At 43.9% G+C, this 27,656-nt stretch overlaps 1 protein-coding gene across 1 annotated transcript in view; it reads left to right on the top strand.

Moving 5' to 3' along the window:
• Positions 1 to 1,894: 1,894 nt before the first annotated feature.
• The window catches only part of MAL2 (mal, T cell differentiation protein 2), a 29,861-nt gene continuing 4,099 nt past the window's right edge, over positions 1,895 to 27,656 (top strand). Inside the window, exons 1-3 of the mRNA XM_068983762.1 lie at positions 1,895 to 2,050; positions 17,274 to 17,444; positions 26,914 to 27,069. Of these exons, the coding sequence (XP_068839863.1) occupies positions 1,919 to 2,050; positions 17,274 to 17,444; positions 26,914 to 27,069 (459 nt within the window). The 5' untranslated portion in view covers positions 1,895 to 1,918. The remainder of the gene's footprint in view (positions 2,051 to 17,273; positions 17,445 to 26,913; positions 27,070 to 27,656) is intronic.

The raw sequence follows: 27,656 nt of genomic DNA, 5'->3' as shown, positions 1-27,656 counted from the left end.
TTAAACTCATGTCCATTGAGTCAATAATGCCTTCTCCTCCTGCCCTCAATCTTTCCCAACATCAGAGTCTTTTCCAACTTTAAGCTTATTTATTGAAATTTTGGGGGTCCATCACTATAGCTGCACATCCTCATGATGAATAATTTGAAGAGGTCTTCCTTTTGGACACACTTGAAGTGTTTACTGAGAGCTGTTTGGCAGTACATAAAATAAAACAGTCGTGAAAGATCATTCCCTGACTGTCTGAGCCTGAAAACTCAAAGCGGGTAGAAAATTTAAAGGAGGTTCATTGATCAAACCAATGAAATTTCCTATTAGATAAATGCCACACACTAAGTATCAGGAGGAGATGACATGAAGAGGTGGGAAGATAAAAGATCTACACAAAAGGTTTCACTCACACCCTGTTTTATGGTTTCTACTCTGATGCTGCCACCACACCTATGAGTTTCGCTTATTAGTATAATAAAGAGATAGAATGACTAAAATCTGATGACCAATGCATACAAGTAAACATGGTTCCTCAAAGGCTAAACCTGACAGACAAGATTAGTATTCAATTAGTGTCTGATGATCTTGCCTAATACTTTTTCAGGCTGCTCAACATGTGTTTGTATGTTGCTGTGTGTAGCTTTGCTTATCTTCAGCTGATCTTTGAGAAAATTTATCTCCTCTCATTTGTTTTACTTATAAAATATTGACATTAAGACCAAATATAAAATGGGGGTAAATTGGGGCAGGGAATCCAAGCCATACATAGAATGTTTAAAAAAAAAAAAAAACCTTCTAAGTGTTTAAAAGAAAATAACAGGGTCTTCTCTGGTGCTCCAGTGTTTAAGAAGCCACCTTGTAACACAGGGGGCCTAGGTTTGATCCCTGGTGGAGGAACTAAGATCCCACATGACTCTGCAGCAAATAAGACCTCCTGGGGCAACTACTGAGTTCCTGCAAAACAAGGAAAGTTCCTGCATGATGCAGGAAAGATCCCGGGTGCCCTAACTGGGACCTGGTGCAGCCAAATAAATAAATGAATACTTTTTTAAAAACAGCAATTCATAAGTTTCAGTCAGCTGAAACCAATAAGTAAAGCTTTATGTGGAAAATATAACATGCAATTTCATGTCTACAGAGCAGTGTGATGTGTGCCTATGTAAAAATTAGAAAAATAGCCATCCTCCTACCAGCTACCATTTAAAGAGCACCTACTTGGGGTTTACTATTCTCATGTTGTATCATGTAATTCAGACACCCATATAGAGCAGATCACCTCAACCCCATTCCACAGATGAGCACACCACTGGCATGCAAAGCAGCCGGTTCCCTGCCCGACATCCACTGCCAATAGATGTTGGCACTGACCCATCTGACTCCACCAGGCGACCATGTCCTAGTGGTGTTTTTAAAATCCCACAAGAGTCTCATTTAAAATTGATCCACTCCCCTTTTAAGGTGTGACTGATGACCTTGATTTTACCTTGAGTCACAGCTCCAAGACCTGACTTGTAGTTACATTGAGGAAAGTGGGATAAGGAAGCTGGGAGGACAGGTGAAGGAAAACGTGGAAACTACGGGGAGGGAGACTAAGGGGGAAAAATAAAGAGTAGGGAAGTGGAGCCAGGAGCGCTGGCCGCTGGGTGGCACAGAGGACCGGCAGAGCGGGCGCAGGAAGAATCGGGCCAGGTGGCCGCCGCACCTGTGCACGTGACCCCCGGGCGCCGTGGCGGAGGCGCGCTCACCTGGGCCCACGTGACGGGGCGGGGCCCGGCGTGGCCGGGGACAGCGCGGCCACGCCCCCTCCCTCCCGAGCGGCGCGCCAGGACCCGGCGGGCCCGAGCGGCGGCGGCGGCGGCGGCGGGAGCCCGGGAGGCGGAGGCGGGCGGAGGGAGGCGGCGGCTCGCGGAGACGCAGCAGCGGCAGCATGTCGGCCGGCGGAGCACCAGTTCCGCCGCCTCCGAATCCCGCCATGTCCTTCCCCGCGCCGCGGGTCACCCTGCCCGCCGGCCCCGACATCCTGCGGACCTACTCGGGCGCCTTCGTGTGCCTGGAGATTGTAAGTGGGGCAACCTGGGCGAGGGTCGCGTCCTGGGTGGCGAGGACGGGCGGCCGCATCCTGACCCCCCCGAGCGCTGTCTCCCTCTGCGCGGTACCCCCGCTCCTGTCCCCCCGACGTGGCCTCCTCCGGCGCTCCTACCCGGGTCCTCCCGGTGCCCAGCGCAGCCCCCATCTGGGCGGCGGCGCCACCGCCCGGGCCCTCTCGCCTGGCACCTGTTACGCGGCCACCTGCTCCTCCGCTGGCGACAGAAATGGTCCCGGGAGAGCGATCAGGAGGCTCCGCGGGACCGTGGATTGGAGACTTGGAGAGTAGACGGGCGATTTGGGTTTGGGGGTACCGTCGGAGACCCCGGGAGGCTTGCCCGGGCTGGGAGGCTCGCGGGGTTGGAGGCCTCGCCTGTTGCTACCTGCCATTTTATTGGGTGGTGCAAGGTGTAGCCGATGACTGGGTGACCAGGAGGCCGCCAGGATGTGGAAAGCGGGGGCGGGAGGTACCAGGAAGAGGAGAAGGAAGGCTAAAGACCTGGGCACTTTTTTTCTTTTGGTTTTGGTTTTCCCGTTTTGCCACTCTGAGCGCCCTTTGGAGCGGGGAGAGGAGCAGGGCTCAAGAAGCAGAGCAGGGGAAAGGTGAAGCGCAGACGGTTGCCCCTGGCAGTAGCTAATGCAGTGGACTGAGGCTGGTAGGGGAAAGGTACAGACGTGGCTGTTAGGTTCCGAGCTGCCTGCCTTGGCGCCCCTCCCTCATCTACCTTTGAGACTCAGCCCAGTTCCTTGGGCTTAGGTGACCGTCGAGTAATCCGGCCTGTCGTGCAGGCTTCTTGGGCTGCAGACTTGAACTTTTAAAACGTCATTTTATGGAGTTGGGAGGTTTTGAAGCTCGCTGGGAAAAATGTTCAAATATAAATTGGGCAACCTTAGGTTGCATCATGCCCTGAGAACGGCAAATACAGAGGGAAATGTTCGCGAGTCGGAGCCTTTTCTGCAGGCGGGTTTTGTTTGCTCGCTTTGGAGTTTTCCTTTCGTCCCCTCAACCCCCTCCTTTGCGTTTGCATAACCTGGATTTGGGTCGCTTAGGTTTCACTTTTGTGCTTGCGGGGCTGGGACGCCTGGTGAGCATTGGTTTTCCGCCCTATTGTGCTAAGGCACCCTAAGTTAGGTTGTAGCTCAGATTTAAATCTGAAAAAGGAGACAAGTTAAGTTCCAGGCTTTAACATCAGTAACCGGATCGTGACTGCGAGGCTGGAAGAGGCCGATTTGAGTCTGTGCCCAGTTTGGAAGTATCTGAATACTTGGGATGAGGGACGAGCATCCAGGTGAGAAGAGCCAGGAGAGGGAGGCTTTGTGCGGTCTGCACCGCTAGGCCAAGGGAGACAGTGTAGACCAGTGAAGGCTGGTGAGAAAGATTTCACAGGTTCTGGGCCACTTGAGTTTGCTGTTCTTCAAACTCCAGTTGTTTGCATACCTCTGTCAGAAAGTGAAAGTGAAGTCTCCCAGTCATGTCCAACTCTTTGTGACCCCACGGACTGTAGCCTGTCAGGCTCCTCCATCCATGGGATTTTCCAGGCAAGACTGCTGGAGTGGATTGCCATTTCCTTCTCCAGGGGACCTTCCCGCATTGCAGGCAGATGCTTTACCATGGGAGCCATCAGGGAAGCTCACCTCTGTCAGAAGTTTTTGCCATATCCACTTGTTCTAGAATTTACAGATTGTGCGCTTAAATGTGTTTACCTTCTGCACTTCAGTACCTTATCTTAGCCTCATCCTAAGCATTAAAAACATGAATTCTCAAATGATATGCTGGTTACATTTTTCTAATATTTATTAAAATAGATACTTGTAAATATATACATATGTATGTATATATGGGCTTCCCAGGTGGCGCTAGTGGTGAAGAACCTGCCTGCCAGTGTAGGAGATGTGAATTCAATCCCTGGGTTGGGAAGATCCCCTGGAAGAAGGTACAGCAACCCATTACAGTATTTTTGCCAAAAAATTCTATGAACAGGGGAACCTGGCAGGCTATGGTTCATGGGGTCACAAAGGGTTGAACATGAATGAATGACTTAGCAGAGCAGAGCAGGTGTATGTATATGTAACGATATGTGACATACATATATGTATATATATATGCAAAGAAGGCTTATCCCTGTGCTATCAAATCACACGCCATCTCAAGAACCATCTGTGTTTATGTGACACTTTCTGGAAACTCTGCTTAATTCTGAGGGAAAAAAGTGGAAAATGATTTACTCTATTTCCTCTCTCCCACCCCAATATCCTCTTTATTTATCTAACCCAGTGGTTCTCAACTCCCGCCATACTTAATTGCTCAGGCAGATTTTCAAAATAGTCCCTAGGCCAGACTAATTAAATCAGACTCTCTAGGGGAGCACCTCAAGTCCGTGAGGTTTTTCCAAAATCTCCCCAGAGGTACTAATGCAGTCTTGGCTGAGAACCACCAAGGGAGACCTTTATGGGACTCTGTTGACGAGAAGCCTCTCTCCCTGCTAGAACTTTTGCCTCGCTCCATTCCAGGAGAAGTCCCAGACTTCTGGATATTTCAGTCCCAGAAATATCCAGTGTCTTTTCCTCTTGTCTCTTCATTTCCTCTTCTTAGCCCACAGACACTTCTAGGATCTTTATCTAGATAGAATGGCATCACTTCTGAAAGCCACTTCCATTTATTTTCACTTGTTATGGCCAAATATCTTGATAGGTTTAAATCTGAGCCCCACATTACCTTTCGCTTGATATCAACATCCCTCCTTCCCAACCCAACCCATGAAAAATAAAAGGACCAAAATATTTCAGTGGAATTGGTGACCTTAGAGAAAGCAGAGAGCACACTGGAACCAAAGTATAGCTCCTTCTTGGCCCTCATCATGTACCACATAGCACTGTTGGATTATGTGCTTTAAGAGAGCTGAGATGGAGACCACCTTGGTCCCCTCTTACTATCTAGAAAGTCCACACTGAGGAGGTGCACAGATATGAGCAAAGAAGACACTTTTAAAGCACCTTTGTGCTTTAATTTCCCTCTAATGTTCTGATCCCTTGAAATTGTTGAGTCTCCCATGGCGCCTCTTCAGAAATTTCTCTCTATAAATTAATGTGAGAAGTAGTTCTAAACACTGATGATCGCCTTTCTGGGGACCCCTTATTTGAGCTTCTGCCAAGGTTTCTAAATATGCCCAGACTCCTTAATTTTGACCTTTTATCAAATCTACTTGTCCTTGCAATTTCTTAATGTCCGAGTGCTGTCAAAACTGAACACTTGAAAACCGAACCTGACAAAGATGCGCTGGGCTATCAGTTATCGATGAAACCATGATCTTGGAGTTCATGTCTCACACTAAGAACTTTGTTCCAATAATTTGATTTCAATTCACCTTATTGTACCATATTCACAGTCTCTCAAGTGTAAGGCAGTTGTTGGGGAGATAACTCAGGTATTGTCAGCCTCCAGACACCAGGTAAAGTAGTTTATAGTGCTGGGTTCCCAGGTGGAGATAGTGCAACTCTTAGACACCTAAGTTGTCCTCCTCTGGCATTTTGCACTCAACTGTACTTACCAACATGTGCTTGCTATGAAGAGTTTAATACTGTTAGTTTTGCAAAGCAAAGCTTTTTAGTTTAAGATGGGAAGCCTTCAAAAGTTATCATTTTCAAAATCTAATGATTTGATTCAGTGGTTCCTGAATTAATGTTTTCCAAATCATTCTCCAGGTAATTAGTGAATATCTATTGTGTACAAGACATCATTCTAGGAACAAAGATGTTTAGACCCTGCCTCACGTGAAGGAGCTTATAACCTAGTTGAGAGGATATGTCCCCAAATAACTACCATTCAGGGAATAAAGACTCAACCTTGGAAAGTGAACTATAGGCAAAGCACTCTCCAGGCAGGTCTGTTTAGGAAGATGCCATTGGAGCATCTGAACTTTTGGGCTGAGCAAGCTGTTTCCGGTTCTTGTCCTTAATGAGCTTGTCTTGTATTAAAAACTACGAATGTATTAAACATGGAAAAGAGTAAAGGTCATTATCGTATTCAGTGTGTTTCACAGTTTCAGTGTTTAGGAAACCATCTGCATTCCCCCAGGATAATCCTGAATATCTCTCTCTATGTGAGATAGTCTGAGACTCTTATTCATAGGCTTCCAACTGCAGTGTTTAGGATGCCACAGTAATTTCATGTCTTCCACAAATGATTAAGAACCAGCTATGTATCACACCTTCTTTTATGCCCTGAAAATAGGATAATTAAATAACTCCTGCTCTTAAAAGAAATTCCTATACAGTGAAGTAAAAGCCAGGAAATAATTATAATGCAGTGTTTGAAGTGATAAAATTGGTTTATGGAAAGTACTGTTGAAAAACAGGGTGGAATACATCTGGCCACTGGGAAGGTCATATCAGGCAGCTTCAATGGGACAGTGACATTTGAGTTTAACCTGAAAGTGTGAGTAGAGGTTCAATAGACAGAAAAAAAAAAAAAAAATGGGAAGGAGAATTCCAGGTAGAAATGAGAATATGTGCAAACCCCAGAGACAAGAAAGACCATGGCATAGAGGTTCTGGCAACGATTAGGGTTTTTCGACGTGTGTTTTTTTACATGACTCATGGGAAGGTGGCAGGGGAAGAAAAAGGGCAGGTAGAGTTCAGGGTGTGGTTTGCTGAGAAATGATCAGCCAAGGCATAATATTTATTCTGTCTGTGATGGGGAGCTGCTGAAGGACAGAGATAAACTTGATCAGACTTGTGTTGTAGAAATCTTTGAGTAGTGAAGGTTGGTCACTAATGCAGAGAGATTGAAGGCAGGGACGATAGCTAAGGGGCTTATTGCAGTAATTTGGATGAGGGATAATGCAAACCAGAAGTATGACAAAGAGAAGAAGCAGAGAAGAGACACAGACTTGACGTTTAGAAGGTCAACCATGATGTAAAGTTTTGACATGGCCTGAAATGATCCTAAACCAAACTTGAGTATAATATATAACACAGAGGAATTATACCAGAAAAACAAAATGTTAATGAAAGGATGATGGGGAGGGATGGGCTATGCAGCAGGCATGTGCAGTCACGCAGATAAATCTATGGCAAGGATTTCAGGTTATTTTCACCCACAGCTTTGACTGTAGATGGACTAACACATAAGTGTTTCACTGTGTAGAGTTTTCCTCTCTCACCCAGAAAATAGATAATGGTTGTAAAGTGACGTTGTGTGTCTGCAGTGGTGAAGACAGGGCTAGCTGTGAGTATATTTCCCTGTGTTGCTGCTAAGTCACTTCAGTCTTGTCCGACTCTGTGCGACCCCATAGACGGCAGCCCACCAGGCTCCCCCGTCCCTGGGATTCTCCAGGCAAGAACACTGGCATGGGTTGCCATTTCCTTCTCCCATGCGTGAAAGTGAAAAGTGAAAGTGAAGTCGCTCAGCCATGTCTGACACCCAATGACCCCATGGACTGCAGCCTTCCAGGCTCCTCCAGCCATGAGATTTTCCAGGCAAGAGTACTGGAGTAGGGTGCCATTGTGTTAAAAGGATTTTAATTCCTAGCTAAGATTTTTCCTTTGCCTCTGAGTTGAGAATCTCTATCCATGAGAAAGGAGTCTTTAAAACTTCATAAGAGAAAAAAACAAAGCCCCTGCCAAAGATTATTTTCAGCAGTCATTTGCCGTGATTGGCAGCTCCCTAAGAAATATGAAGAACTGAAATATGGGAAACTTTAAACCAAGTTGCTGAAAACCTTGACCTTGAGCTCCAAAGGAGAAGGTAAAGGAGAGATTTGTCTTGTGGAGTCCAACAGAAATGTTGTACCTGGTGGTAGGATGGAGTGTGTCTGCATTGATACAACCGAATAGGAAAGACAGGGGACAGGAGCCAGGCTGTTGTACCCAATACCACGCGTGTGCAGTACTTAACAAACGCTGTGTGATTGTTCTGCAGGACAAATTGAAGAGTGTGTGAAAATATTTCAGGGAAACTGACTGGAGCGGGGAAGGGCAGCTTTGAAGTATGCCTGCCTAAATTCTTATCCAGTTTCTTTCTTGAAGAAAGGAAACATTTTATTAAAAAAAAATTTATTTATACTGTTGTGTGAAAATTGCATAACACTTCATGTAGAATTCATTTACAGTGCTTTTCAGGTCTGTTATATTCTTCTGCTTCTCTGTATATCCTTGCTATTAATTTTTGAGAGTTTGATATTGGAATTCCAACTAAAAATCTTAATTTATTACTTAAAAAATAATTGTGATCTATATAGTGGAACTATATGTAACCTTGTTCTGTATCTTCCAAGTCTCCTGTAAATGTGTTATCATACTTTCATAATTTAAAAAAATAAAATAAAAAAAGAGAATAGTAAAAACTAAATGGAAAAATCTAGGTGCTGTAGGTATTCACTGTAAAATTCAGTCTTCTTTTCTGTATGATTTTTTTTATAATAAAACATTGGAGAGGAAACAAACATTTTTTATTGAAATATAGATAGTTGATTTACAGTGTTGTGTTAGTTTCATATAAAGAGCAAAGTGATTCGGTTAGACATATATATAAGTATCGTTGCTGTTGTTTACTCACTAAGTCATAGCCAACTCTTTGTGACCCCATGGACTGTAGCCCATCAGGCTTCTCTGTCCATGGGATTTCCCAGGCAAGAATTGTGGAGTGTGTTGCCATGTCCTTCCCCATATAGAAGTGTACAGTTTTTTTTACATTCTCTTTCATTATAGGTTATTACAAGATATTGAGTATAGTTCCCTGTGCTATGCAGTAGGTCCTTATTGATGCTCTATGTTGTGTATAGTAGTGTATATATTTGAATCCCACTCTCCTAATTTATCCCTCCACACTTTCCTGTTTGGTAACCATAAGTTTGTTTTCTACATCTGTGAGTCTGTTTCTGTTTTGTAAGTAAGTTCATTTTTAGCATTTTTTAGATTCCACATATAAGCGGTATCATATGACACTTGTCTTTCTCTTTCTGGCTTACGTCACTTAGTACGATCATCTCTAGGTCCATCCATGTTGCTGCAGATGGCATTATTTTATTCTTTTTATGGCTGAGTCCACGGTGTGTATATACCACATCTTCTTTATCCATTCATCTGTCAGTGAACACAGATTCCATGTCTTAGCAACTGTTGGTAATGCTGCAGTGAATACTGGGGTGCATTTATCTTTTCAAAATATGGTTTTCTCAGGATATTTGTCCAGGAGTAGGATGGCTAGATTATATGGTATCACTATTTTTAGTTTTTTAAGGAACCTCCATTCTGTTCTCCATGGTGGATGTACCAATTTACATTCCCAACAACAGGGTAGGAGTGTTCCTTTTTCTCCACACCTTCTCCAGCACTTATTATTGCCCAACATCTAAAATGTCATGACTCTTCTTCAGGCGCTTATAGTTTACTTGACTTTCCCGTGTCCTCTTTTATATGAAAAGGGCCATGCCCTTGAATAGTCACCACAGACGACATTCCTAACTTTTGAATAATAGCTTTCAGAAGAAGGGGGATAAAAAGAAAAATAAGAGGCAAGGACTTGTACAGTCGTTTTGATGCTGAAGCATTGGTATTTCTGCATGAACATTTTAACCTGGAGGATAACTTGCTACCTATAAACATATGGAAAACAGATTGTAAAAATCAAGGGAAATTATAAATAAGAGTAAAAAAGAGCCAGGACATACATCTCCCCTATAATATGAGCTTTCCATGTTAGGGTTAGTAACAGCTATTTGAGAAACCAAAATGGAAGTTTAGGTCAGATGGACAAGGAACAAGTCTAATTCTTTGTGACATTGTCATAGGTATTTTTAAATCTTTCAAGTGTAAGTTGAAATAGCAAATCCTCATTTGCATTAGGTCTTTTCTGTAGATGTCATTTCTCATTGCTTCTCAGAATTTGTCCTTTTTTTTTCCCCGATTAAAAACAAAACAAACAAAACTCCTTGACAGTGTTTGCTTCTGAGAACTGTACCAGGGCTAGTCCAGGACCAGTTTGAATGGAAATCAGCATGGTGAGAAGGCAGATGGTGACTGATGGAGAGGAGCCAGGGTGGAGGGGGCAAGGCACCAGCAAGCATACTTTGGTCACTGGTTCCATGGCCATTGCAACAGAATAGGTAAACTGAATAAAATCTTGGGCTCAAATGAAGAATTAGAAAGAGGATTGAAAGAGGTATCATGAGCTAGATTTCAAAAGGTGCCAGCTTCCCCATAACTTGCTGCCCTAGGCTCCTAAGATCTTGTACGAGGCTGTGGGTGTTGCCAATAATAGCTTAAAAATTGAGAAGGACATGTTCCTGCTTCCCAAGTCTTCGTGCCTATTTTTGCACACCCACCATGTACCAAGGAATGAGCCAAGCTCCAGACAGCAGTGTGTTCCCAGTGTCTCAAGCTGCTCTTCTGGAGCACTGTCGTCTAGAACCATCTATTACACACACTGGTGAGTTTCCATTCATTTCAAAAGAGAATGCAGTTGAGCATCCTCAGTATAAAGTGCTGGCCTGGGTTCTGGGCATACAGAGATGTTTAGGCAATGTGGCTGACTCTGACCTCACAATCCAGTGGGCAAAACATGCATGCGAGCCTCTGATTTCAACCAGTCAGGGAAGTCTTTCTGTTAAGACTTGGTAGCAGAGTTTTGTTATCCAGCAAAAAGTCTCAAGGCAGCATGCTGGGCAGAAGCATGGACCAGTGTGATGGCCTCTTTGTATGCAGGGAAGAGGGACCGAGGCTGCAGTGCTGAGAGAGGGCGACAGGGAAAGGAGCACTGCAGGCAAGAGGGTGAGCTTGCAGAGGCTGACAGCAGTCTCCCCCGTGCTGTGTCCACTGGACTGCAGTCACCTCGCGAACGACTTTGCACTTTTATGGGCTGCCTTGTAAATACATCTATCAGTTATTGTATCTGTTGACTGAAGTATATTCCACTTAAAAACGTGTTATATATAAAATGGAGTTATAGATGATCTATTCACTAGAAGATAAATAGTCTGAACATGTTAAATGTCCTTTAACCCTACTGTTTCATGTGCAGGAACCCGATTAGTCAGCATCCATTGAAACAGGAGAGATTGTCAAGAAGATAAGGTGTTCTGAACTTTTGGAGGCCTTCAAACCCCTCTGCGATTCTGATGGACATTGAAGACTATATATGACTGTATACAGAAAAAATGTATAGGCACTTACCTCCCCAATTTGATATGATTTTGGAGAATCAATCTGGCCCTTTCCCCCCAGCCAATCCATGGCCAAATTATAAAAACTCTGCTCTGGGATAAACATTAGACTTTTGGGGGCTGGAATAGCATAATGTTAAGAGTATAAGTGCAGATCCCAGGTCTCACATTTATTAACTGTATAATTTAGAGCAAGTTATTAATGACCGTATCTTGAAGAGCTTATCTATAAAATGGGAATAATAATAGTGCTTATCTCTCAGTGTTTGTAAGGCTTAAGTTGGTACAAATAAAACCCTCAGAACAGTGCTTGGAACACAAGAGCTAGGTAAATACTAGCTCATATTTCTCTTAGCCTCATCAGCTTTAACGTCATACGCAAGCTAACTCTGTAAGCCAGGTTGGGAGACGTTTATTTTCCTCTAGGCATTCTGGTGTTTTCATTCCACTGATATAAAGTGATGAAACGTCCAATTAATAGTAGGAACTTTGGAAAGAGAGGGTTATGCTTTACATACAGAAAGTTCGCAGTATTGAAATGTTTCTCCTGAGGGGCAGTCTGACCGGCCCTTCATACCTTCAGCTTCACTTACCTTTTCCTGGTCTCATTCCAAATATTGACTGAAAATAGGTCAGCGTAGAAATTGGCCTGTTTATTTAGTGAATAATAAGAGTATACTAAGATGAAGGTGTCAAAGTGGTTTGGAAATTATTAGCTAAGTTGTCGGAGGGCATGTTTAAAAGCACGCTGTTAGGAAATAAGTGACATTTGAAAAGAAAAAGGGTGTTTGCAAAAGGCATCCTTAGGGGACATAGGAAGACCATCCAAATAGGAGCCAAGTTGAGAAGTCTGTAATCCATGCAGCCAGAATTATCAGTTACTCAAGACCATGGTTTCCCATGGGGTTACGTATTTTTGTCCTTCCACAGTTTCTAGTGAAAACATGTTTTAGCTCCAACTGTGAGGGTTCAGTTTGGTGTGATGTGTGGATGAATGCTTGCATGGTTTTCTTATGGCAAGGTTTCAGCCAGGTCACACCCTCTGCATGCAGGAACCAATCTGAAGTGATGAGCACATACTAAGCCACAGAGGAGACCCGTGGGTTTAGGAATGGGTAGCAACTTAGTCACTGCAACTCGAGGTATATTTGAGCACTTAAGGTGCATGCCAAGTACACTTAGATTTGAGCTCAGGAGGCGAGGGTAAGAGGGGAAGACTGATACCAGATTCAAAGTCATGAGCCCTGACTTTATTCCTGGAAGAAATTTCAAAAGGTGGTGCCTTAGGGAGTCTTGTATGTAATTATCAGACTTTTTAGGACACCAGAGAGTGGTGGAAGGCCATAATAGACAAGCGGTCACAAGTGGACTCAGATCCAAGACACACCACCGGTGAGCTGGCATTCCCCACTTCCTCAGGCCGTGTGCACTCTCCAGTAGCTGCAAGACTGTTCTCCCTCAGATTTTAACCATTTTTGTGTTCTGCTTTTCACTTCTAAAAACAAAGCTTCCTCCAGAGTCACCTCTACTGAACCAGGATGCTGATAATTAATGTGGCTGGTAAATATGCTGAACTAAGGAATGCCTAGAATCAGGTGAAGAGAATATACTCAACATTGGTAATGTTAGTAAAGGCTCAGTTTGTTTTTTGTTTTTTTCTTTTTAAGTTGGAGCCAGATTTAGATGCTCAGGAGAAAAGTAGCTTTTGGCAAAAAGAAGAGGTGGTGTATTGTGGAGTAAGGAGAAATACTGTGTCAAGGCCCTCCGGACCTGTTTACCAAGGTGGCAGTCTTGCAGCGAGGAAGGTGGATCTCCAGAGTGGCTTAATTCTCTCTTCTGGCCCATCCTCTGTCTACTGTAGTGAAAGGGTTAGTCGATCAGTCATGTCCGACTCTTTGCGACCCCAGGAACTGTAGCCCACCAGGCTTCTCTGTCCATGGGATTCTCCAGGCAAGAATACTGGAGTGGGTTGTCATTTCCTTCTCCATTATTGAGCAAGACTTAAATCTGGGTTTCACAGAATCTCTGATCTAAGGATGTAGTGTGGGTGTGTGTGTGCGCGCATTCGTGCAAAAGCATTTGTGGGAGTTGGGGGGAAGGCATTCATACACCTTCCTGCCTCCCCTCCCCTCTTTCCAGCCATACCCACATCACAGATAGGAACGCAAGTCTGTTCTCTCCTCATATACACGCCTAGTTCCCTTTCCTAGCCTTTGAGGTATGGGAAGGACAGTAGTTTTGGATCTGACAAGGACAGTTCATCTCTACTGTGTCATGTTAGCATCCCCGGTTACAACCCTCATCTGCCTTGAAAGCCTGCTTCAGAGCCTGCCTCCCCGGCCTGCCTTCTGGATTCCTCCCCTTCTGCTCCTTCTCCCCTCTCCCCATCTCCCGGAGCACACAGCGTTGAGCTCTTTTTATAGCACTCACCACAATCTGCTCCTGAATCAGATTTGATGGTGTCTATTTCTCCCTTATTTAGAGCTCCTGGAGACAGAACCTTGCCTTTTTTTTCCACCTTTTTTCTCAGTGTCCTACTACAGTGCTTGGCAGCAGATTTGAGGCTGGCCAGTTTGAGGTCCAGTCCAGGTTTATTACATGTTATGCTTAATTCCAAGAGATCACACAGCATCTTCTTTAGAGGTGTCATGTGATCATAACCTCTGTATCGTATAATGATGCTTATCCTTCTGAGTCTGCCTGTCCCCAGTGGACAGTGGCAGGTTGTTCTTTATTCCTTATTTTGGCACCTGGAGTCTCAAGAAATGATTCTTGAATTAATAGATATTTAGTAGTGATGTATATTTCTTGCTGCTGCTGCTGCTGCTAAGTCGCTTCAGTTGTGTCCGACTCTGTGCGACCCCATAGACGGCAGCCCACCAGGCTCTGCCACCCCTGGGATTCTCCAGGCAAGAACACTGGAGTGGGTTGCCATTTCCTTCTCCAATGCATGAAAGTGAAAAGTGAAAGGGAAGTCGCTCAGTCATGTCCGACTCTTAGCGACCCCACGGACTGTAGCCTACCAGGCTCCTCCGTCCATGGGATTTTCCAGGCAAGAGTACTGGAGTGGGGTGCCATTGCTTTCTCCAGTATATTTCTTAAGCAGTATTTAAAATAATGTTGCTTATTTGTTGGGGGGAGAGTAAGAACAATGTACCAAGAAGAAGAGGCTGAGAAAAAAGAAAAAAGGAAAGATCTTATCACCTTCAAATATGTATTAAACAGTAAGAAAGAGCAGAGAATCTTTTACCAGGAACACTGTTTCTTTCATAGCTACTAAGGTTATGGTTATATTTTTTTAAAGTATATATTAATATTCATGACTTAGATTTACTTCATAAAACTTTCCGGGTTGATGGTTCATGTTTTGTTTGGAATTAGGACTTGAGATATAACAACATTATTATCAATGTATTAGACTGGCTCTTTCATTATTGTTGTTCAAGTGATAACTTAGGCTTTCCAAAATGTTTTTCAAAGCACTAATGAATTGTGTGGGCCTCTTTTGTTTTTTTAGAAACTTGAATTAATACTTGTACTTTCAGCTTCTAATGAGCAAGTTGGATATTATCTAGCAAGATACACATGATTATTGGTTTTTAATATTTGGCGCTCTGATTGTTCTCCCATGGGAAATAAGAACTTGCTTGTTCACGAAGCAAATATCTAACAGCCTTCCATACGCCAGACATAACCTGCTTCTATGACGTCACCTATATTGTTGTATTGTTTGTGGAGCTGGGGATTTATTCCCACTTACCTGTTTGTGTCTCCAGGATACTTCTATAACCTAGGTTTTCATTGCCAAATATGGCACAGTGCCTGACCGAGAGCTAAGAAAGAATTCACTTGTAGATAAATAAATGATATTAGATACAGAGGCATATAAGACAGCCTACTGCCAAGAAGGCCTAGTAGTACAGTTGGGCTGAAAGCCAGGGGCATTAATTATTAATACAGTGTTTCTCATCCATGTAACAAATCCACAATAGGGAGTTTGCCCAGAGGGCAGGAAGATGGCCTGAGCGTGGGATGGAACTCAGGAAAGGCCTTCTGGTTGATGTGCTATCCATGGTGAGCTATGCTTGGGAGTTTCTCAGAAACACATAGGGAAGGAACAATATTCTGGGCCTACATAAGTCAGGCCACTGAAATGTGAAAGAGCTTTGTCTCTGGACTGTTCATTTCTTTTTCTATAATGTAAGATGTGAGGGGCTTAGTGGCAAGAGACAAGTATGGAAAAGACAGGTTAGCTCATAAAGGGCCTGGAATACCCTGTAAAGGGTGTGTAGCCTTTATGCCACACTCTCTCTTTTTGTTGGCTGCATGACATGTGGGATCTTAGTTCCCCACCCAGGGAGGAGCTTTAACAACTGGACCACCAGGAAAGTCCCCATTCTCTATCTCTTTGGTGGTAGCATGGAGGAGACCGTTGCTGTCAGATTCATAAAACTGTCCTCACCCGCTAATTCCTCCTCCTCCTCTGTCTTCTCACTCACTGCTACCTGCCCCAGCCATAAATCTGGGCATTTTCTTCATCCGTTCTTTTGCTGTCATGTCCCAGCCTGCTGCTCCATCACCCCAAGCTCTGCCCTTCAGCCCTGCCAGGCTGTTTCTCAGCCCCCCTGCCCCCCTGCCCCAAATCATCTCAAGATTTACCTGCTGCCCTGAAACAGCCTCCTCTGCCCTCTGCCCTGCTCCCTGGCACTGTCCTTTGAGCTGTTGCTTCTAGGCAGTGTTTTCTGACTTCTCACACCTGGATTTAGTGCCCCGCATTTGCCCAATTGTGCCACACGTGAAGCAGCATTTAAGAGACTTGCTTAATTTCCTGTTTCCTGTAAGACACTATGAACTCTGTGATGGCTGAGACCATTGTTTACCGTTTTATGCCTTTTACCCAGCACAGTGCCAGACAGTAGGTTTTTACTGAATACTAGGTGTATAAATACCTAAAGTACTTATTCTTATGTCCAACACATAGAAGAGCATCAGTAAATGATGAAAGATTTTATTGTTTTCTATCATGTACAGTGGTGGTGGTTTAGTTGCCGAGTTGTGTCCAACTCTTTCGGCCCCATGGACTGTAGCCCACCAGGCTCCTCTGTCCATGGGATTCTTCAGGCAAGAATACTGGAGTGGGTTGTCATTTCCTTCTCCAGTCATGTACAGTAGCTACAGCTATTCAGTCAGTTAGCATTAGTCTCTCAGTCATGTCCAGCTCTTTGTGATGCTATGGACTGACTATAGCCCACCAGGCTTCTCTGTCCATGGAATTCTCCAGGCAGGAATATTGGAGTGGGTAGCTGTTCCCTCCTCCAGGGGATCTTCCCAACCCAGGGAGCAAACCCAGGTCTCCTGCATTGTAGGCAGGTTCTTTACCATCTGAGTTACCATGTGTAGGCAAATCTCACCTGTGTGAGTAGGTCGTGATAAGGACTGAAGCATGGAGAAGTGACAGGTTAGAAATTTATGGCTGATCTTTGCTAATAGACTCTCTGAGAAGTGGCGAGAACAGAAGCCAGTAGATGGTAATAAGGAGAGGCGGTGGAGAGATAAATTGGTAAAAATGGTGAACTGAAAAGAAATCCTTGGAGAGGAAACGAGAGAGGCAGCAACATCAAGGGAAAATACTTTTTTTTTTTTTTGGAGCATAGTTGATTAACAATGTTGTGTTTCAGTGTATAGCGAAGTGATTCAGTTATATAATACACATACATATATTTATTCTTTATCAAATTCTTTTAAAGGAAAGTACTTTTAGATGGTGAAAGCATGCTGAACCTGGTCTTAGACTGAGGACAAGAGTCCAACAGAAAGGCAGGTTCAGAAATGGTGTGGAGTCAGAGCAGGCCCCAGAGCAGAAGCTCTTGCTTGCAGCTGAGAGAAGGCATCTCCAGTGATGATGGAGACAAGTCACCGGTGGGGTTGCAGGAACACATGCAGGGGTCTGGGGAGGAACTAGGACTGCGAGGAAGCCTGATGCAGGCATGTCCAGTTCTGTGCCAAATCTATCACCGTGTTTCCTTTCCCCTGCAGGTGTTCGGAGGACTCGTGTGGATCCTAGTCGCCTCCTCCAATGTTCCTCTACCTCTGTTGCAAGGATGGGTCATGTTTGTGTCTGTGACAGCTTTCGTCTGTTCCCTTCTCTTCCTGGGCGTGTTCCTCTCTGGCGTGGTGACTCAGATTAATGCCAATTGGAATTTCCTGGTAAGGGATCTTTATGTCTCTTTCTGGAAAAATGCTAGAAACTTATGAGTATCTTGTTTTGTCCTGAGATGCCAGATCTCTGGCTCTATCCATTACCTCTAGTGAGAGAGAAGAGGTCAGAGCACAGGGGCTGCTGTGTTGCTGTGCAGCCAGCCCAACTGGACAGCAGGGTCCCAGTTTGTGCAGTTCTGGTGTTGACATAACTCAACCATCTCTCTGTTACTCCCTTATGAGTTAGATGACCTTTCTGCAAAGACGGTTTTATTTCACACAACAAATGAATCACATTACAGTTATTGAACTATCGAACAGATGATTCAGGGAGATGGATGCTGTGCCATATATCTTAAAGTTTTCCATTGATTCCTGCTTCAGATACCAAATACATATATTCTTTTCAGAAAACAAGTAGCTCTCTATTCTACTCTTCAGATAACTTAGAAAAGGCAAGGCCATATTTTACATTTATTTTCAATGTTTGTCCTAGATTAGCAAGAGTAGATACATTTTAAGAAGTGAATTTGCAATTGACACCATTTTAAAAATTATGATACCCTTATATTGGGTCAACTTACATTTCCTTTTTCTCCTATCGTGTAGTCAAATCTCTTTCATGCTTGTGGTCATTCATTCTCTGGGGTTATCTGTCAATGGCCCAGTGGAGCATGAATGGCAGTCCATCAGTGATCAGTTTAATGAGGATCATGAAGAACCACCACTAGGTTCTTTCACACTTTGGCAGTTAGAAACTTTAATCAGACCTTCAATCAGGCTTTGTATATGTTTCTTTCACTTGTGGTAGTGTTTTATTCCACAGCAAGAAAAAATATCTGTTTTTGTCTTATTTATAGACCATATTGAGGAGCATCATCTCAGATGTTGTCAGCAGTGAAGTCTAGCAAATGTGACTGCCCATCCAGTCAGCCAGGGCCAGCTAAGGAGGACGTGTAGTGTGGTGGTTATAATCCTGCCCAGGCTTTGAGATTAGTTGGGTCTGCTTACTAACCAAATAGCCTTGGGCAAAATACTGAGCCTCATTTCTTCCTCTGTAAAATGATAATACCAGCCTCACAAGATGTTGTTAAGGAACAGTGGAATCCGTGTATTATTAAGTGTTCAGCTTTGTGTCTGATTTATAGTAAGTGATCAGTAAATCATCAAACTCCTTAAATGTGTTGAGGCTTGCAGTTTGCAACTTACAAATTCCTATTTCTTAGGTTGCTGACGCAATGTGTTTCTCATGTTTGCCTTGATTCTCATTAATGATGAGAAAAGATTTGTAATTATTGTTCAAATGGTGAAGATCAAAAATCCCCATTTAAGTTATAAATATTATAGATGCTTATTTGCCTTTTTCTAAATTCCTGGCTTTCTTTTAATAACACATGAATGAATCAGTCAGTCCTTCATGTTGGAGAGTGCTACCAAGCTCTTTTAATATCAGACTTGAAGATGTACTTGGCCAGTATGTACCAACAGAACAGCTCTACTGGTACTTTGGTACTAGTTAATATATAGATTTTGCCCCAACCTACTGCCTCTTCCTAATCCCATAACCTGACCCTTTCTTTGGGACCCTCCTGGACCTCCTAATACCCCGGCAAGTAAAGAGTCAATATCTGGAAAAGTAGTGAGTCTCCAGGATCCTGCAGTGCTCAGCATTCTCTCTAACTGGTTGAGGCACACGTCTTACCAATGTTTAAATATGTTTCAGATATCACTCCTGATTTTATTAGATGTACATTCATATCCTCTTTTTCTCTTTTGCTCATATGGAGCCTTATCTTTGGTATTGAGCCCAAGCATTAATATTTTTTGTAAATTTATTAGGTTTAATTAGATTTTCTAAACTTATATTTCTTCCCAGGTTTTGTTGCCTTGTATCTGATGTTCATACAATAAAACATGTTGTTTTTTTTTTTTTAAATTAAACCACTTTATTAAAGGGACAGTTAAAATGACCAGTCTGTTCCATAGGTCACCTGCAGAGCTCATCTTATGGGTTTTTGAGTTAGAGTAGTCCACTTTTACTGAGAGAAAGATGGGGACAGCAACACACACTACACTTTGTGGAGGTTATTAGTACTGTCTTGTCATATAGTGGGTATAGTTTCAAAAAGCCAACTCTTGCCTTCATGAAATTTGCTAAATGCTTACATAGTATTTAGAAAGGGCACCCTATCCCCCTTCTTTTGTGATTTTCGGCGTTCTTAGTCATTTCTGACCACATGGTTGCTTTTGATAGGTTTTGCAATTTATTTTATACACTCAGCCAGGAGAATTTTTGAGCCATGCGTATCATGCAGTCATCACCAGATGGTAACAATTTTTAATTGCTGCCTTCTGGAGTTGTTAAACATTAATCGCTTAAAAAATTATTGCTTCCCCCCATGATAATTGTTTAATGTCTGTCACCTGTATGCCATGCATGAGGGAAGCAGGAATGCATTTTGATAGAGAAATTATTTTCTAGAACTGTTCATTGTGGAATGTTACCTACAATATGTATATCTTCTAGTTTTTACTGATATGAGATTTAATTAGCATTCATGACTGGTGTCTTCAGTATTTTTTCTAGTGTTGGTGTAAATGGTGAAATAAAAATATAACATGTAATAACATACATTGGGGTTCCCAGGTGGTGCTAGTGGTAAAGAATCTGCCTGCCAATACAGGAGATGCAGGTTCAATCCCTGAGTCAGGAAGATCCCCTGCAGGAAATTTCAATCCATTCCAGTATTCCTGCCTGGAAAATCCCATGGACAAAGGAGCCTGGCAGGCTATAGTCCATGGGGTCACTCCAGGCAAGGGTGGAGGGAGATATGAGCACCTAGGACATGCCTGATCCTTCCTAAGGCTCTCGAAATACTATGGTGAACAAGGAGTGGCTCTCAGAGACTTTGTTGGAGTGGACAGTAGCAGTGAGGAAATGATTATACAGCTGATGCAAGAATTGTGTCTGTACTCAGTTGCTCAGTCATGTCCAACTCTTTGGCGACCCCTTAGACTGCAGCCTGCCAGGCTCCTCTGTCCATGAAATTTTCCTGGCTATAATACTGGAAAATGAAAGTCACTCAGCAATGTCCAACTGTTTGTGACCCTAGGGACTGTACAGTCCATGGACCTCTCCAGGCCAGAATATTGGAGTGGGAAGACTTTCCCTTCTCCAGGGGATCTTCCCAACCCAGGGATCGAACCCTGGTCTCCTGCATTGCAGGAGGATTCTTTACTGGCTGAGCCACCAGGGAAGCCCAAGAATACTGGAGTGGGTAGCCTATCCCTTCTCCAGGGGATCTTCCAAATCCGGGGATCAAACCTGCATCTCTTGCATTGGCAAGCGGATTCTTTACCACTGAGCCACCTGAGAGCCTGATGCAATAATTATAATTATGTTAATGGCCAAGAAGGGAATGAGAATAGCATGCATATATATATATATATATATATATGTCATCTCCAGGCCACCGGGACGCGGATTCTAAGATGGATTTTGAAGTACAAGAGTTTTTTTGTAGGTTGTTGTTGTTGTTGTTGTTTTTTCGAGGGAAAGGGGAGGAGGCAACACCTTTAAAAGAAGGAAGCTATAAGATAAAGCAAAGAAGTCTTAGAGTGTGACAAAGTCCTTGCCAGCCTAGTGTGAAGCTTCAGAGCACAGCCTTCCCTTTCAGACTCTTGTGTTGGGTGAAAGTGGCCAGGTACCAGTGTCCACGCTGCACCATCACTGGCTGTGGGCTGTCAGAGAAGAACGTGGGCTTAGCCCAGTCTCAGCATAGATTCCAAATCCACTGAAGCCAAAGCTGTCAGCTGACTGTGGTCCTCACAGTGGAATGTCAGGTTATGTCTAGAGGGGATACCCCTGCATCTGAAGATGCCCCAGACTTCTTCTTGCACCCTGTGGATCCATTCCACCATATATGTGTGGGGCGTTGCTCCTCCAAGGTCCCAGTGTACCTCTCTTCCTGAAGCAGAACTTAAAGAGGCTACAGAGACAAACTGCAGCCCCTCTGACTGGAGCTGATCTCAGAGCCACAACTGGTCTTGGTCACCTCCCCGGGTCCGCTGACCATTTCAAACTCCTCTTGCTCAGCACTTCACATCTGCTGGTCTCTGCGGTTTACCTGGTGGTATAATCCAATCCCTTCCGCCTGAAGGACTGTAAGCCCTCTGGAAACTATATCCTTTTCAGGCCAGTGTTACTCCATCTTACTCACAGTTGGTCAAGAGGATTCTAATAGGACCCCGAGTAGAGCACCCAAGTTCCACATAGACTCCTTCCTGCCCTCCTGGGTATCAGCAGCCACACCTTCTCTTGTCAAGATGGTGACCCCTCCTCTCACCTTTGATCCCTGAGCACAAAGAACCAAAGCACACAGGTAGCAGTCATAGCTCACAGTCAGTGGGCTGCTTGCTGGATCCTCTAGCAAGAGTACATCCCCCGGGGTGGGACCTCTGATCGTGCAGAGTCCAGAGTGCAGGGACAGCAGTTAAAAAGTCTTTCCCGAGGTCACTGGGTATGATGATGGTAAGAGGAGAAACTCCTTCCACCCTTGGTTCCCACTCGTCCAATGGGGATACGATGCCATGTTGAAAACTCTTCTTCATTGTATCCACTGCGTCCTGACGTGTGGCCACACATCCTCACAGGGTGGTTCCTCCAGGCTGTGCCTTCAGCCCGCCATCCCAGCATGCTGCCAGGCCAGCGGCTCCTAGATGGTGCAGGATAGGAGACAGCTCAGGGTTGTGGGCCCATTCCCACTCATCCTCTGCTGAGAAGTTAATCCCTTGGTCAGATGTATTGAGTGGATGCTGAGAGATGAGGCATATTCTGTAAGTCCCTGGAGAGTGGTAGTGGCAGGGGTTCTGCAGAGAGGAAAAGCAAATCCATACTCACAGTCAGTGTCCATTTTGTGAGAATGAAACTTTATGCCTCTCAGGAAGCTGGGAACTGAGTTTTATCAGTTTGATACCAGGTGAGAAAAGCACCATGTCAGGGTCTCAGAATCAGTCTCTGTTGCTGGCACATCCAGCATTCAGAAAAGGCAAGAGGTGGGTCAGCTTTTCATACTGTTCATGGGGTTCTCAAGGAAAGAATGCTAAAGTGGTTTTCCATTCCCTTCTCCAGTGAACTTCGTTTTGTCAGAACTCTCCACTGTGACCCATCTGTCTTGGCCCTACATGGCATGACTCATAGTTTCGTTTAGTTAGACAAGGCTGTGATCCTTGTGATCAGTTTGGGTAGTTTTCTGTGATTGTGGTTTTCATTCTCTCTGGCCTCTGATGTATACGGATAGGAGGCTTGTCAGCTTTGGCTGTTGGGAGTCCACACTATTGGGCCATGACATAGACTTGCCTCCCCAGCCATAGCCCCTCTGTTCATGTACCCATCATGCCAGGAAGGAGATCAGTTAGTTCAGTCACTCAGTCATATCTGACTCTTTGTGATCCCATGGACTGCAGCACGCTAGGGCTCCATCACCAACTCCTTGAACTTGTTCAAACTCATGTCCATCGAGTCGGTGATGCCATCCAACCATCTCATCCTCTGTCATCCCCTTCTCCTGCCTTCAGTCTTCCCCAGCATCAGGGTCTTTTCTAAGGAGTCGGTTCTTCCCATCAGGTAGCCAGACTATGGGAGTTTCAGCTTCAACATCAGTCCTTCCAAAGAATATTCAGGACTAATTTCCCTGAGGATTGACTGGTTTGATCTCCTTGCAGTCCAAGAGATTCTCAAGAGTCTTCTCCAACACCACAGTTCAAAAGCATCAATTCTTTGGCACTCAGCTTTCTTTGTAGTCCAACTCTCACATCCATATGTGACTACTAGAAAATCATAGCTTTGACTAGATGGACATTTGTTGGCTAAGTAATGTCTCTGCTTTTTAATTGGTTGCATCAACTGGCCAGGTCATCTTCCATGCAGATGCTTCTAGTGGGCGTGACCACATAAAAGAAAGGTCACACTTCACATTTCATGCCTAATCCCGTATGTCCGTCTCCCTGCTCCATACTTCCTTGTCTCTGAACTTTTATTTTCCAGGGCCCTGACCAGCTTGCCAGACCTTTCCCCGCTGCGGATACGTCTCTGTGTGGGCACTTTGCTTTCTTTTTTTATTTTTTTAATTTTTATTTTTACTTTATTTTACTTTACAATACTGTATTGGTTTTGCCATACATTGACATGAATCCACCACGGGTGTACATGCGTTCCCAAACATGAACCCCCCTCCAACCTCCCTCCCCATAACATCTCTCTGGGTCATCACCGTGCACCAGCCCCAAGCATGCTGTATCCTGCATCGGACATAGACTGGCGATTCAATTCTTACATGATAGTATACATGTTTCAATGCCATTCTCCCAAATCATCCCACCCTCTCCCTCTCCCTCTGAGTCCAAAAGTCCATTATACACATCTGTGTCTTTTTTGCTGTCTTGCATACAGGGTCGTCATTGCCATCTTTCTAAATTCCATATATATGTGTTAGTATACTGTATTGGTGTTTTTCTTTCTGGCTTACTTCACTCTGTATAATCAGCTCCAGTTTCATCCATCTCATCAGAACTGATTTGCTTTCTTAACAAAGTGTGTGACATGCTGCACCACTCAGAGTTCCATCCATTAGGAAGGTGTTCCCTAACTGCTCTTTCACAGCCAGCTCTGAATGCGTCTCTAAAGCATGTGTAATACAGCTGCTGTCCCTGTTCGCCTTGCGACAGCCCATCACGCCATGAGAAACAAGCTCAGGTGTTTTTCTTCCCCTTCCTCTGGACCCTGGGGATCTCCTCCCCCATGTGGCTATAGGCTTGGGCTGAGGAAGGAGGGCAGGACCATCCTGGTGGGTGACTTGGGGGCCTGGGCCACCTGCTCACACAACAGACTCAGGCCTACTAGCCCAGCTCAGCTTGAACTCTGATGTCCCCTTCCCACCTGAAGAAGCAGGTTGTGACTGTATGAGTTAGTGGCTTTGAGAGAACGCCATTCATAATGGGCAGTTCTGGATGCTTCATCTTTTGTTGTCTCAAGATCAAGTGTTCCTTCCCTACAAGGGCCCAGGGGGACACCAGGAGATGCTTTTCCAAGATGTGTAATTCCCCAATACAGGTGACATGCCTGATTCCATAACTCCAGGAGCTGACATAGTGATTTTCTCACCACTGTTGCCATGAGTTCCTCTTACATTTTAGGGTGCTTTCATGCTGAGTCACTTCAGTTGTGTCCAGCTCTTTGTGACCCCGTGGATGTAAGCCACCTAGGCTTCTCTGTCCATGGGATTCTCGAAGCAAGAATCCTGGAATGGGTTGCCATTTCCTTCTCCAGGGGATCTTCCCCACCCAGGGATTGGAGCCACGTCTCTTACGTCTCCTGCATTGGCAGACAGATTCTTTATCATTAGCGCCACCTGGGAAACCCATACTTTTTGGTACATGAGACCCTAAGGCTAATGTGAAGGATGGGATGGTATGACCCAAGCCATATAGAGCTGAACGTGCAGGAAGTTTATTGCATGGTAACACCTGTGAAAGATGCAGGGGGAGGAAACAGCATTGGATCTGAAAGCCTTTGCCACAACTCAGTTCTGATGCTCCTGTAAAGTAGTGTGTGTGCCATGTGCGCAGTTGTGTCTGACTGTTTGCAACCCCATGGACTGTAGCCTGCCAGGCTTCTCTGTTCATGCGATTTTCCAGACAAGGATATTGGAGTGGGTTACCATGCCCTTCTCCAGGGGATCTTCCCGCCCCAGGGAATGAAGCTGTGTCTCCTGTGCCTCCTCCATTGCAGGTGGATTCTTTACTTGCTGAGCCATCGGGGAAGCCCAAGGAACGGTGGTGTGTGTGTGTGTGTGTGTGTGTGTGTGTGTGTAGAGGGCTGGAGGGTAGGTGTATGTGGTCATTGGTTGTGGGAAGACTCAGAGAAATTGCCACATGTAAAGAGTATCAATCTTGAGGTATAGAGTGATTCTTTGGGACCAAAACGAGACCAGCATGGCTGATGTTCAAAGAGGAAAGACAGTGACATCAGATGAGGCTGGCAAAGACGGCAAAGACCACATCATCCCGAGTTTCAGGCTGTGTCGCCCAACTCTTCCTGTTCCTTTTGGGATGAAATGAGCCATTTCCGAGTCCCCTTTTGGTAAATTAGATGAGTCTGAATGGTCTGAAATGTGTTTTTCTCTCAGTCTTTATCACTTCCTTAAGTAAGACCCAACTGTATTGCATTTTATCTCTCAAAGTAGTGACATTGGATTTTGACCTTCGTCAGTGAACGTTTATTGACTAACCACATGTAAATGTTTAAGCATTTCTCCTATAGATTAGACATGTGGCTCGTGTATAACTTTTTTCTTAGATCTTTTGAAGGCATTGGCTGGTCAATTTATAAATTAGAATGGTTAAGTAGAAAGCATTTTTGGCATTGTACCTTTGGTAATTCTCACTCCTAGTTAGTTAACTTTGTCCTTATTATTCTAGGGAGAATAAAAACAATTTCTCTGGACAGTTTTGCTTGCTGAATGGGCATTTACACAAAAGCCATGCAGTGTTCCTTATTTTTTTTTTTTTTTTTTGATACTATAGCTGTATCAGGAACAGTTTGATAGAGAAGAAAGCAAATGGACTTTGGAATCAGACAGACTGGTGTAGGTTTGAGGTCTCCCTCCAAAGCTTTGTAGGGCTTTGGGAAAGTCATTTCATCACTTCACCAGTAAAAGAAGAAGAAGAAATTCCTTATTTGTTAAATGGAAATAATAAATGGTGGTTGTAAGGGTGATTAATAATAAATGTGAAGTGCCTGCTATAGAAATTATTAACAAAAATACACAGCAGTGTGTTGATGGTACATTGAGTCAGGTTAGACAATGTGAATTTTAATAGTTACGTGTCACATTAATGCCAGTGACAGATAAAATAACTTAATAACTGTTGAGTTTTGCATGAAACCTCCTCTATTTTTTGTAGAAGTATTTATTTTGTTTTTTAAAATGTCTAGAGATATGGTATTGAATTTGGTGATTTCATAGATATTCTATATCTTTTGGTGTATGGAATGACAATCTAATGAATAAAAATAAAAACTGCTCACAAATAAAATATTTAATTATGAAATCTGTGTATATGTTATTATATATAGTTATATAATTACTCTAACAAGATATAATTTAAATGCTGTTTTACTTGAATTTTAAGGACAGGAATTCTATGGTACCTTATCTAAACTGAATTATGTATTTTATAAAATTCAGTCTATCTGAAGGTTTGCCACTGTGCCAATTACAACGAGTTGGTTGATTTTCCTTGGGATTCTAACAGCTTGACGTTGCTAAGGGAGCCAAAAGAAACGGCCAGTGTGGTTAAAGACTGTTTGATTAAAAGTTCTGTTTTTCCTGAACCTAAACTTGGTTTGAAATAAGAAACTCTTGGAAAAGCTTATTCTCTTCACTGGCAGATGACTCTCTTTTCCATCCTCTTTCAGGACTTCGCTTACCATTTCACAGTCTTTGTATTCTACTTTGGAGCCTTTTTGCTGGAGGCAGCCACCACGTCGCTGCACGACCTACGCTGCAATAGAACCATGACTGTGCAGCCACTCCTGAGCGATAACCAGTATAACATAAACGTGGCGGCCACAGTAAGTGTGGGATGAGCACTGTTTACCCATGCTTCCCCTCCCCCATCAAGGTCTCTAAGAAACTCCTCTGGCAACAATAGTGTTCTTTAATAATAGCCAGCAGCGTTAAACATATAATAGCTGTTTATCTGTACAGTTAACCTTATGAGCCAAGCCAAGTGCTGTCATTACCCCAGTGCTGTGGATGCTGAAACTGAAGCACCAGGAGGTTGACATTCATATAAGACCATACCTACATGAGTGCTAGTGGTTGGCCTTGCGCAACAAAGTCTACTTTGTGAAAAGAATTAGTTGTGCTTTCTACTCCGTGTAGCTTCAGACGTGGTCTTTGTCACAGACACAGATTTGTCCTTCCCTTTTTCTGCCTAAGTGACGCTGCCTTAGTAAAATTCTCCATGCTTTAAGTTCTGCATTAACCCCCATTTTACCCATACATTCGGATAGAAGCAAATCTTTAGTTTTTGAGTTTTAATAACACTTAAGTGCATGAGCCATTCATTTGCGACATTCTGTTGAGTCCTTCACTTTTCATTTCAGTATACCTTAGAACGGTAGTCCATCTCCAGTCTTTCTGGCACCAGGGACTA

This window comes from Capricornis sumatraensis, chromosome 11 (assembly GCF_032405125.1).
Source record: "Capricornis sumatraensis isolate serow.1 chromosome 11, serow.2, whole genome shotgun sequence".
NCBI classification, from domain to species: domain Eukaryota; kingdom Metazoa; phylum Chordata; class Mammalia; order Artiodactyla; family Bovidae; genus Capricornis; species Capricornis sumatraensis.
Note: the sequence above shows the minus strand (reverse complement) of the source record. Positions and strands in the feature narration are given on the sequence as shown.